Genomic DNA, 13,293 nt, shown 5'->3' on the forward strand with positions numbered 1-13,293 from the left:
AAAGTGATTGGAAAAGTGAGTTGCAGAAATATCAAACACGATTGCCATGAGCCTCCGTGTCATGCCCCAATCTTGCTGCCTGGACACTGCTGTAAAACCTGCCCCAAAGGTGAGGCTCATTCCCTCTCCTCAGTTCTCTCCCAACCTGAACATTACAAAGAGTGCCGTGGCGCGGTTTTGAAACATACAAGAATAGTGTAGAGCTTGGATAGAGTGGATGTGGAGAGGATGTTTCCACTAGTGGGAGAGTCTACGACTAGAGGTCACAGCCACAGAATTAAAGGACGTTCCATTAGGAAGGAGATGAGGAGGAATATCTTTAGTCAGAGAGTGGTGAATCTGTGGAATTTGTTGCTGTGGTGGTCAGGTCTACTTCTTCTTTCCTATGGCGTGCACAGCCTAAAGGACAACTTGTTCTATTTGATCTTCTGTTTGTGCACGTCGACTTGATTGCATCAGTCGAAACAGGGCGGACCACGTGAAGGTTGTAATCTTCCATCCCGTGGTCAGGTCAATGGATATTTTTAAGGCAGAGATAGATAGATTCTTGAGGAGATGAGGAAGAATTTATTTAATCATAGGTTATGGGGAGAAGGCAGGAGAATGGGGTTAGGAGAGATAGATCAGCCATGATTGAATGACGGAGTAGACTTGATGGCTCGAATGGCCTAATTCTACTCCTATCACCTATGAGCTTATGACATCGTGTTGTCCATCCTGCAGAAAGTACCATCAGCTCGGAGAAGAAACCCAACGCCAACTTCGAGGGATTTGAGTACTTTCCTCTTGAGAAGGAGGATGACCTGCAAAAGAGTCACAACGACCGCTCGTACATCACATCTGAGGACATGTACATGGAGGACAGCAGAACAGGTACACATTGGCTGCCCACCCTGCATGCGGACAGCGACTGCTGAAGTTGGCCGTGGTGGCTACTCACCAGCCTCTCTGCTTTTTCTTAGATTTTGTGGCCTTGCTCACAGCAACATCTGGCCACCGGTCGGTGTCCAGGGCGGTAGCTAAAGCTCGGCTCACTCTGGTCAGATCCAACCTCATCTTCGCCATTCACTGTGAAAGGTATTTGAAACAGCGAACAGGTCGCGGCAGAGGGAGGGAGGGAGGGAGAGAGGGAGGGATATTGTGCACACTTGCTATATCTCTCTATATCACCGTCTATATCTCTCATTTCCCTGACCCCTGAGAGTCTCGATCAGAAAGGTCATTTATTCCTTCTCTCCAGAGATGCTGACTGTCCCGCTGAGTTACTCCATCATTTTGTGACTATCCGCAAGGGGCTCACGGATGTTTTGATACCCATGCGAGTGCTCTGGAGCAAACCTAGCGAGGGTTATTTTAAGCGGCCTTGGAGTGAATGCCCCAGCACCCTTTCCCATAACATGCCGAGGCAACAAACCGGCTGTACTGGGCGACTCCCACCTCCTTCTAGCCGTGCAAGTCATGAACTCCAGATGGGAGGAGAGAGGCTGGAGGGTAGTGTTTGTCTCCGCGGGGAAGTGCCGTGGATAGCGGAGACTAAAGTCACCCGCAACACCCAAACCCCACTCCTCTTAACAATTCTGCCTCACAACTTCTGACCACCATCACCCTGCCCTTCAGCAAACTCGTGCTGTAACCCAAGATAGACACAAGAAAGCTGGAGTAACTCAGCGGGACAGGCAGCATCTCTGGAGGGAAGGAATGGGTGACATTTCATGTCGAGTCCCTTCTTCAGACGAAGGGCCTCGACACAAAACATCATCCATTCCTTCTCTCCAGAGATGCTGCCGGTCCCACTGAGTTACTCCAGCTTTTTGTGCCTATCTCCGGTTTAAACCAGCATCTGCAATTTCTTCCTACGCTACTCATTTCCTTAACCTTGTAACCTGTTCGAGTGGAGGAATGTTCATAAGTGATAGGAGCAGAATTAGGCCATTCAGCCCATCAAGTCTACTGTACCATTCAATCATGGCTGATCTATCTCTCCCTCCTAACCCCATTCTCCTGCCTTCTCCTCATAACCCCTGACACCCGTACTAATCAAGAATCTCTATCTCTGCCTTAAAAATATCCATTGACTTGGCCTCCACAGCCCTCAATGGCAAAATAGAACATAGAACAGTACAATACAGGGACAGGCCCTTCAGCCCACAATCTCCTTGCCTAACATGGATGCCAAGTTAAATAAATCTCCTCTGTCTGCAGTACCCCCATCCCACCATTCTCTGCATTTCCACATGCCTGCCCACAAGACCCAATGGGTCCCTCCTGTTACATTTGTCTAGACCTCTCCTGCTTTTCTGCTCCAAAGAAAACAATTGCAGCCTAACTAACCAGTCTTCTAAACTAGAACCACCTTGCCCTGTCAACTGGCTCAGAAATCTCTGCACCTTCTCCAATGTTGTAACACCCATTGTAAACAGCACTTCATGTTGGCTTCACGTGTTCTCCATAGCTCAGATATGCCTTCCTCCACAGTGTCTCCCACTAAAATGGCCCACATTTTCCCTATTCCTCTACACTTGTCACTGGGCACACACTTGCTTTTCCAAAAGCGCTTCCTTTCTTCTCTGTACGTTCCACTGCCATAATTCCACCCACCTGGTCAAACTATGAAAGCCTTTCCACAATCAAGACTTCCCTTGTCAATAACAACCACATACATAATTTGGCAACTTTTGCTAAGTTCTCAATCATTGCTCATGCATTTACCATCCCGCTGCACTGAGCTCTGTAGAATCCCACTGCAAACCGCCTTGAGAGCTCCCAAAGGCCAACTCTTTGCTTCCTTCCAGCCTGGAGTCAACTTGCCAAATATCTTGGATCCCAATGCTAAATCCTCACATTGGAAGTTACGCTTAAAGAGTGCAGTATAGTTGCCAATTCAGAGATCTGCCGTGTGGGGCATGATTGGGAGTTGAAGTTTCAGTATCTATAATGGACAGGCAAATTTGGATATTTGAGACTATGTTGAACAGTAATTGCATTATCACCACAGATAATTTTAGAATTTTTAATTTCACATTAACGGGTGAGGCAGAACAAGGCAATAGAAAGGCAATTGGTTGAAAGGTAGTGTAAGGAAATTAAGGGGAAATGAACTGTCCTTGATTTGGGGCGGAGGAGTTATGTGATGTTCCTCAGGGATCTGATTTGGGCTTAAGAGTTTCACTATATTCATAATTTGAATGAAAGAACAGAGTTCTTATTAAAGTTTTCATGTCCCACTAAGGTAGTGGAATCCCCAAGTTATATGTTTGAAAGAAGAAATTTATAATGCACAAAGGAGCACCGACAAAGAGCAAAACAAAGCAAAGTGGGGGAGGGGGGCGGAAGGAGAGTTTGAGTTTTCCACCTCAGATCTGTGAAAGGAAAATCAAAATATTTTCTTATTGTGCAGAGACACAAAGTTGAACATAGCATGTGAACGTTCCCTGTAGACAAATCATCAAATGCCAGTATAAACACATAACAAAATACAATCTAATGCTGGCCAGAGACCATGAAAATGCAGGCAGAGAGAATGACGCTTCAGTTAAATGGAGCCTCGATCAGTTCTCACTTGCAATGCATCAGAAAAGGCAAATTGGGCTGAAAGGAGGTGCAGGATGTATTCATCCAAAGAATAGTAGGGCCTAAGGGTTAAACTCTGAGAATATGTAGCAGAAACCTGGCATGTGTTACCTTGAAATCAGAAGGTGTTTATAATAATAAGGAATGTATTAGTAAGTGAAACCATTTCCTGATATGGAAGTACATAGAACTGGAGTATTTGGTAAAATCAGAAAACATATTTCCACTTTAATAATGGTGGAGTTCTGGAACAATTTAGATATGGATGGTGACTCAATTCTTTTAACTGTTCTAACAAAGGATATAGGACAGAATGACCTGATGAAATTGTGATAGAGGTTGGTGTGATTTAAACCATGGGTCTGCAGAGAATGGGGGGGGGGGGGGGGGGGGGGGGGATATGGATCATGTGTGAACAGATGAGATGAGTTTATCTTTGCATCATATATTGTTAGCTAATGACATTGTAAGCTAAAGGGCTGCTTCCTTGTTCTATGTTCTTAGAAGAAAACAGGAGGAAGTAAGAGAACCAAGACAATCAGATTTTGTTGTTAACTAAATGATATCTCTTGTGCCTGAATATTAGCTGTTTCCTTCTGGTCTGTAGACTCAGCCGCCCTATTAGGGTGAGCTTTCGGGATCAAGATGGGACAGTCTTATTTGAACATCCAGTCCACAAGATGTCTTCACCTCAAAACAACCTGGTAAATTGCTGATCACCCCGCATCCCTTACCCATTGTATCTTCTGATGTTTGTTCTGTGACCTGTGCATTTGGCCTTGTTTGCAGATCTGTGGCATATGGAGGAATGTGCATAAACCTTACATGAAGCTGCTGAAGTCTGATCAACTCCACATTGCTCTGATAATGCAGCCACGGTCAGATGCTGGCATCCACGGCAGAATCGTCAAACACAGGGCACTCTTTGCTGGTAAATCTCACACCACACGCAGGGCTTGAGGCAGCTGCGCTTCTTTCCCCTCATTCACTCTAAGATACTGGAGAATAGCCAGAAATCTGCATTAATAAACAGTTTAGAACATAACGTAAATGACACAAGGCAATATATTCATCAGTGGCTTTCTCTAGCGAACTAGCTTCTGGAAACTAATCAATTGAAATAGTGTCATAAGGTCATAAGTGATAGGAGCAAAATGAGGCCATTCAGCCCATCAAGTCTACTTCGCCAGTCAATCATGGCTGATCTATCTCTCCCTCCTAACCCCATTATCTTGCTTCTCCCCATAATCCCTGACACCCGTACTAATCAAAGTGTAACAAAACTAGTGTAACAAAAATCCAGTTGGTTCCATGCTGCAATTCCTAATGTGTTACCAAGCATTATTTTGTATGTTACAAACATGTTTATTTTTCCTCTAGAAACATTCAGTTCTGTTCTGACCTCAACTGACCCAGATGGCACAGGACTGGGCGGCATTGCCATGCTGACCCTCAGTGATGTCGAAGACAATCTACACTTTATCATTATGTTCAAAGGGTTGCTGAACAAGAGTGAAAAGGGTAAAAACATTTACCGCACTGTTTTTGCATTGGATTCAGACATCAGTTTATATTTTATAATCCTCTATCATAACATCATCCTGCATTCGAGCATCCTAACATGGGGCAATATATACATAACCATTGTCATTATGGGAGATTTTGAAGTCAGTAATGCTTTACCAATCACGATTTTCACAACCCAATTTTGTTCTTGACAGTTATATTATAGTATCAGCTTTACACATTGTGGTTTTGCATTTGATTATGCATATTGCAAATATCCTGTTTATCTGCACAGTGCAGGCAGAAAAGATTAATGTATCTTAGCATCAGGTTCTGCACTGATGCTGCAGGCTGAAGGCCCTGTTCCTGTTCTGTACTATTCTGTGTTCTATGAACCTGTGGTATGTTACTCATTCATAATTCTGGTCTTCTTTTGCAGATCGCAGTCTAATCCCAGTACGGGTGCAGTTGTCGTACAGGGACCGACCATTGAGAGAAGTTACAGCCAATATATCCACCCATGTAAGACTTTGTTTCCCCATATTTTGCACGGCAATAATTCTAAACACTAAACACACAAGGCACGGATCATGGACAGAGTAATGCAGGAATAATAAATACTCCGTCCAAGCTTTAAAATACTTGAGAATCTTTCCATTGTGCTTGAATTCACATGGAAACGTTTTTCTGAACCGCATTTGGAAAACAACCAAACGCGGTTGTTCCTTCTCTCCGTGACCTGCGTGGGTTTTCACTGGGATTCCCAGTTTCCTCCCACATTCCAAAGACGTACAGTTTTGTAGGTTAATTGGCTTGGTATAAATGTAAATTCTCCATAGTGTATGTAGGAAAGTGTTAGTGTGCGGGGATCGCCTGTCGGCGTGGACTCGGTGGGCCGAAGGGCCTGTTTCCACGCTGTATCTCGAAACTAAATACTGAAGAAACTAAACTATAGGTGCAGTGGGACCTATTACAGATTTCCTTCCATAAAGGACATTAGTGAACCAAATGGGTTTTTAGAAAATAGGTGCAGGAGGAGGCCATTTGGCCCTTCGAGCCTCCACCTTTATCCACCGCTAACAACAATCCATTTCTTTCACTCACATTAATTCTTACACTGGCTTTTAATTTCAGGTTGATATAATTTCTTTAATTTACCAAAATGCCGCGGTGAGATTGAACAGCCATTTCAAGGTCCCGGGCAGTGGAATCTAACTCATTCATCTGTTACTTTGTTCATACTTAGAAAGTTGATTCCATTGAATAGTAATAATGCAAACGCAATGATGTTTTTACTTTATGTGAAGCTGGGAGAAATAACTCTACCTTTTGCCCAGGACTCCAGTTTTGCTGAAGTGATGACTGATCTCAGTAACGAGGAGATGTTTCTGCTTTCACATGGCCAACTGGAAATTTCTCTGGACACTGACAGCAGAAATGCAGGCCGTATTTCAGGAATCATCACAGCTAAGAAAACGTGCAATAGTAAGTGGAAAATCTAAGTAACTGCAAACTTGAGAGAATGGATGTGAAATAGTGCAGGAGTTTGAACTTGCAATTCAGGCTGAAGAACCATGGACAACTGAGGTTTAAATGTGATATACACGGTTTTGCTAAAGATTTCATCACTCTACAGCAGGGAAAACAAATCTTCCATTTCTAACCCCCCCCCCCCCCCCCCAGCTAGATCAAGGATAGTTCCCCTGGCCCTCACCTTTCACCTCGTCAGCTTTCACATGCAACATAATTTTCTCCGACATTTTCACCACCTGCAACTTGATCCCACTACCAGTTTCAACTTCCCATCTCCATCCCTTTCCACTTGTTCTAGAGACCACTCTCTCCACAACTGCTTGGTTTGTGCGTACCTTTACACCCAGACCACCCCCTCCACATGCACTTGCCCCAGCGATCGCAGGAGATGGAATACCTGCTCCTACACCTCCTCTCTCTCCCATTCAGAGACACAGGTGAGACACAGGTTCACTTGCACCTCTTCAAACTGTGCCTATTGCATTTGCTCCTCCTAATGTGGCCTCGACAAGACCAGGCGGAGAATGGGCTACTGTTTGTGCTCCATACACCAAGCCTGCTGGATCTCCCGGTTACTGCCCATCTTAACTCTCTTTCCCATTCCCATGCTGACCTTTATGTCCCTGGCCTCCTGCATTGCCAGAGTGAGGTCCAATGCAAGCTGCAAGAACAGCACCTCGTATTTCACTTGGGTAGCTTACTGCCAGTGGCATAAACCTTGAATTGTCCAGTTCCAAGTAATACCTCCCCTTTCCCACTTTTCTTTCCCCTGCCCATCCTGGTCACATACATTATCCCACCATCTCCTACCAGGTCTATCACTCTGCTTCTCCGCCCCTTCTTTAGTCAAGTCAAGTTTATTCGTCACATACACATATGAGATGTGCAGTGAAATGAAAAGTGGTAATGCTCGTGGACTTGTGCAAAAAGACAAACAAACAAACAACCAAACAAACTACAAACAGAATGGAACAGAATCACATATTCTTTTACATATTAAATATTGTGGGCGGAAGGGAAAAAAAATGAAATTAAAAAAAAAAAACACAGTAGAGTGGTACAGTAAAGTTAGTCCCTGGTGAGATAGGAGTTTACAGTCCGAATGGCCTCTGGGAAGAAACTCCTTCTCAACCTCTCCGTTCTCACAGCATGGCAACGGAGGCGTTTGCCTGACCGTAGCAGCTGGAACAGTCCGTTGCAGGGGTGGAAGGGGTCTCCCATGATTTTATTGGCTCTGGAGTTGCACCTCCTGATGTATAGTTCCTGCAGGGGGACGAGTGAAGTTCCCACTCTCTGCAGAGCCTTCTTGTCCTGGGCAGAGCAATTCCCAAACCAGATGGTAATATTTCCGGACAAGATGCTTTCCACAGCCTCTGTACACTTGTATCCCACCCCCTCTATCATTGAGTTGCCCATTTCCCGTTTAGCACCCCCTTTCTCTTTCTTTCTTTCTTTCTCTCCCCCTCTCCCTCTCCCCCCCCCCCCCCCCCCCCCCCCCCCCCTCTCCCTCTCTCTCTCTCTCCCCTCCCTCTCCCCCTGTCCCTCCTAGGATTAATTTGGGAAAGTTTGAAGAGAGTTTGACTATATTTCTGGATGGACTGGTAAATACAAATGGAACCCTTTAGGAATGAGGTCAGTTTTCACTCACAGATATGTGCATCCAATTGGTGCATAATAGAACAGTGAACAGGACAGCACAAGAATAGTCCTTCTGACCCACAACATCTGTGCCGAACATAATGCCAAGACCATCACTTATCTACCTTCATGTAACCTGTATTCCCTGCAATCCATGTGCCTATCCAAAAGTCTTTTAAATGCCACTAACCTATCTGCTTCAAACACCACCACAGGAAGCACATTTCAGCCACTCACCACCCTTGTTGTAAAAAACATTTGCCCCACATATCTCCTTAAAACTTTTTTTGTCTCACCTAAAAGCTATGCCGCCTATTACTTGATTTTTTTCCATCCTGGGAAAAAGAATTTGACTGTCCACCCTATGCCTCTCATAATCTTATATACTTTTATCAGATCTCCCCACAACCTCTGGCGTTCCAAGGAAAACAATCCAAGTCTGTCCATGTCTGCAGCTAATACTCACCAATCAAGGCATCTTTCTGGCAAACCTCCTCAGTACCCATTCCCAAGCCTCCACATCATTCCTATATTGGGGTGACCAGAATCGCACACCATACTCCAAGCGCACCTCACCTAACCAAAGTCCTAAAAGGATGCATCATGACCTGACACTTATGCTCAATGCCCCAACCTACGAAAGCAAGCATACCATATGCCGCATTTGCCACTCTATCCTCGTTTGTGGATTTGTGGCTCCAAAATCCCCATGTACATCAATGCTATTGAGAGTCATGTCATTAATTGTATATTTTCGTCTTGCAATTGACCTTCCAACACCTTACATTTGCTTGAGTTAAATCCCATCTGCCATTTTTCCACCTGTTTCTACAGTTGACCTATATTCCACTATATAATTTCACAGGCTTCCTCATAGTCCATGCCAACAGCAATTTTGGTGTGATTTGCAAATCTACTAACCAACCCGTCTACATTCTCATCCAAGTCATTCATATATATATATATATCTCAAGCAGCAGCAGAACTCCACTGGTCACAGACCTCCAGCATGCATATTGTCCTTCCACCAAAACCTCTGTCTACCATCAGTAATCAAGTTCAAATCCATACGACCAAGTCACTGTTAAATCCAGCCTACCTGGGGGTCCTTATCAAATACCTTACTACAATTCACGTAGACAACATTCACCGCCCTACCCCCATCGATCTCCTTCGTCACCTCCTCAAAACTTGATCAAATCTGTAAGATACAACCTGCAGTGTACAAAGCCATTCTCTCTGATAGTTTCCCTACTACTGACGTGCAGCTCACTGGACTAGAATTCCCTGGATTTTTTTCTACTGCCATTCTTAAATAAAGAAACAACATTAGTTACTCTCCAGCCTTCCGAGACCTCGCCTGTGGCTAGAGAAGATGCACAGATCTTGGTCAAGGCTCCAGCAATCTCCTCTCTTGCCTCATTCAATAATCTGGGGTAAATTCCATCAGGTCATGGGGATTTATCTATGTTAACGCTTTCCAAGAACTCAAACACCTCTTTTTCCTAATCTAAAATGCCCTTGGATACTTGTATTCTCCACACAGATCTCACTGTCCTCCATGTACTATTCCTTGGTGAATACAGATGCAAAGTACTTGTTTAATGTCTCATCTATATGCCCAGATTACCAGCACAAATTCCCTCCTTGAACGTCCTGTCTTCTCTCTGATTATCCATTTGTTTTTTATATTGGTATAAAAAACATTGGGAGTTTCTTTAATCTGACTCATCAAAGCCATTTCACAGCCCCTTTTTGCCCACGAGTTCATTCCTCCTTTTTTCATCCTCTTAAACCATTCATGCACTTCCTTGATATTTTGACCAAATTTCCAACCTATTTTGGTCATCCAAGGTTCCCTTACTTTTCTATTCTAACCACCCCCCCCCCTCCCCCCCCGCCCCACTTACTGCAACATGTCAGTTCTAAAAAAATCAATCAATTGGCCTTTAAACACCTCCCACATGTCAGATCTGGACTTGCCAAAAAACAATTGCTCCAAGTATACTTTCTCCAGATCCTGTTAATCAAAACGCCTTTCTCTCCACTACCCACCCATTTTTCAAAAATACCTTCTCTTCTCTCAAAATGGCTGCTCACCAAATCTCGACTTTGAAAGAGAAAAACCATCTCCCATATTTCAGCACCTTTCCTGCCTTTATTGGCCGCGGTCTCTCCCTCAGTCAATCAAGCGCCTACTTCTCTAATGTTCTGCCTTCACTTGAAACAAAGCCTCTTTTCTATCATAACTTTTCAATAATTGAGAGGTATTAACATACTTCCATGACTCACAATATGCTACTGCCTTTTTTTTAAACAACACTCAATTGAGGCATTGATATGTGTATCCAAATTTAAGAGTTATTTTGTTTTCTTTCTATTAGCTATTCAGAGTGTCCTTTCAGGCGGAAATTCTCTCACTCCAACCAAAACTGGTGCTGTTGGTTCAGCAAAGTTTACTTTACATGACAACGGGACCCTTGAATTCCAGGTAATAAAGTTATATATTTTGCCAGGTTATCATGTAAACCAATGCGCAAAAATACTTAAGATAGACACAAAAAGCTGGAGTAACTCAGCGGGTCAGGCAGCATCGCTGGAGAAAAGAAATAGGTGACGTTTCGGGTCGAGACCCATCTTCAGACAGTCAGGGGCGAGGGAATCGAGAGATATAGACATTGATGTAGAGATATAGAACAGATGAATGAAAGATGTGCAAAAAAGTAGTTGTTAATGGAAACAGGCCATTGTTAGCTAGGAATTAGGTGAAAACGAGTTACAGACAACGAGACTCAACAAGCCAACTTTGAGGCTAGTACGACTTGGGTGAGGGAAGGATGGAGAGAGGAATTACTTGAAGTTAGACAAACCAATTATCATACCGTAGGGTTGTAAGCTTCCCAAGCAAAGTATCAGGTGCTGTTCCTCCAATTTGTGTTTGGCCTCACCCTGACAATGGAGGAGATCCAGGAGAGGGAATGTGAAGGGGAACTAAAGTGTTTAGCAAGCGGGAGATCAGGTAGGTCCAGGCGGACTGAGCGAAGGTGTCTCCGTTTGGTCTCGCCGACGTATAAGCCCACACCTTGAACAACAGATACAGTAGATGAGATTGGAGGAGGTGACCCGCAGAGTTACTCCAGCTTTTTGAGTCTATCTTTGGTTTAAACAAGCATCTGCAGTTCCTTCCTGTGCAAAAATACCTGTTCCACTAATACAGATCATTCAATCTTACGCACAGATTTATACTTAATTTCAGAATATGCTTGCATTTTAGTTATGCCATGCCCATAAATGCTGGGGATAGCAAACATTTGATGATAACCAATTGCGAAGAGCATTGAGAAGTAATGTTGGTATTTTGTGACAGGTACAAATAGCTGGCACTGCCAGTGAAGTTGTGGGACTCACAATTGAAACTAAGCCTCGACGCAGACACATGCGCAATATTTTACATGATATAACGTCTGACTACAGGAATAATTTTGTAAGTATTCACATCTCTTGATGAAAGAGTGAAACTGCGCAGTCATCAGTAAATAGCTGTTTGTGTTTTAACCTTTAAATGGCTTGTGTTGTAATTTCAGGCAATTGGAGTTAGCAACAATCTCAATGGCAGGGAGATTCACATGCTCTTACAGAACGAGCTCTTTATCAATGTTGCAACAAAGGAGTATGAAGAGGGAGAACTGAGAGGACAAATCAGTTCTCTACTCTATAGTGGCCTTCAAGCAAGATACTACGGTAAGGAAAATAGAACAACTATTCACCTAAGAATGGGTAGATTGGTGCACATTAAACAGTTACCATACACATCTTCCTCGAGAAACCTGAAATTATGCCTGGATTCAGAGCTTTCATCAGCTCAATTTTATCATATGTGATAGAAGCAAAAATTGTACAATAATTCAAAGCAAAATGTTTAGAGATACAGCCAGGAAACAGGCCCTTTGGCCCACCGAGTCTACTTCGACCAGCGATCCACGCACACTAACACTACCCTACACACACAGGGGACAATTTGCAATTTTGCCAAGCCAATTAACCTACAAACCTGTACATTTTTGGAATGTGGGAGGAAACCGGAACACACTGAGAAAACCGACGCGGTTACGGGGAGAACGTACAAACAATCAGACAAGCAACCGTAGTCAGGATCAATTCCAGGTATCTGGAGCTGTAAGGCTGCAACACTACCGCTGCGCCACAGTGCCGCCCGAAATGTTGATTTTGGAAATATTAAATAAAGGCAGATAATTTCCAAAAGGCTTGGCAGTTCAGGCAATGTCTGTGGAAGAAGAAGTAGGGTTAATATAGCTGATGGCATGACCCCAGTGTGCGGGGATCACTGGTTGGTATGGACTTGGTGGGCCGAAGGGCCTGTTTATGTGCTGGATCACTAAACTAAGCTAAACAATAATCCAAAGGTTCTGGGCAGGCGTGGTAAATAGCCCAGAAAATATCCCACTGCAGAAAAAGTGCAACATAAAAATTCAATTGGGAGACTGAAAATCGCAACTGCTTATTAATGTTTTATTCTATTTCAAATAATCGGCCATTGAAGGAAACTGGGGGCTTTGTTGACTCGGTCTTTCAAGCAACAATAACATTCTCAATCTATTTGAGCAGCACTTTTAATGCAGACAAATATAACAACACACTTCATCACCAGCTCTATGTTCCCAAGCAGTGAGAACAAGCAAAATGTAAATCATTTGGTTTACGAATTAAGATCTTTGAAATTAGGGGAGATGATTTTGGAATTGCATCTGACATTGTTGAGAATAGATTTGTAGTTTCTAGTCCCCAAATCGCAGAATATAATGTTATTATTGCACTATTATATATTTTTTGTGTGTACGCATGTGTGTGCGTGTGTGTGTTATATGCGTGTGTGTGTGTGTGATCTATATATATGTGTGCATATATACACAACTGAACTTTATCTCCAGTTTGTTATATGTGCTGCTGCAGGTGAGAATTTAATTGTTCTATCTGGGACATATGACAATAAAATACTCTTGACTTTTGACTATTAAAAATAATCTA

The 13,293-nt window shown here is 43.4% G+C and overlaps 1 protein-coding gene across 1 annotated transcript in view; it reads left to right on the forward strand.

Annotated features, from left to right (window-relative positions):
- The first annotated feature begins 804 nt into the window (after positions 1-804).
- The window catches only part of chrd (chordin), a 30,848-nt gene continuing 18,359 nt past the window's right edge, over positions 805-13,293 (forward strand). Inside the window, exons 1-10 of the mRNA XM_033032181.1 lie at positions 805-873; positions 963-1,077; positions 4,178-4,274; positions 4,360-4,501; positions 4,951-5,082; positions 5,516-5,598; positions 6,414-6,561; positions 10,632-10,738; positions 11,615-11,731; positions 11,832-11,988. Of these exons, the coding sequence (XP_032888072.1) occupies positions 849-873; positions 963-1,077; positions 4,178-4,274; positions 4,360-4,501; positions 4,951-5,082; positions 5,516-5,598; positions 6,414-6,561; positions 10,632-10,738; positions 11,615-11,731; positions 11,832-11,988 (1,123 nt within the window). The 5' untranslated portion in view covers positions 805-848. The remainder of the gene's footprint in view (positions 874-962; positions 1,078-4,177; positions 4,275-4,359; positions 4,502-4,950; positions 5,083-5,515; positions 5,599-6,413; positions 6,562-10,631; positions 10,739-11,614; positions 11,732-11,831; positions 11,989-13,293) is intronic.

The sequence above is a fragment of the Amblyraja radiata genome, chromosome 13 (genome assembly GCF_010909765.2).
Source record: "Amblyraja radiata isolate CabotCenter1 chromosome 13, sAmbRad1.1.pri, whole genome shotgun sequence".
Lineage (NCBI taxonomy): Eukaryota > Metazoa > Chordata > Chondrichthyes > Rajiformes > Rajidae > Amblyraja > Amblyraja radiata.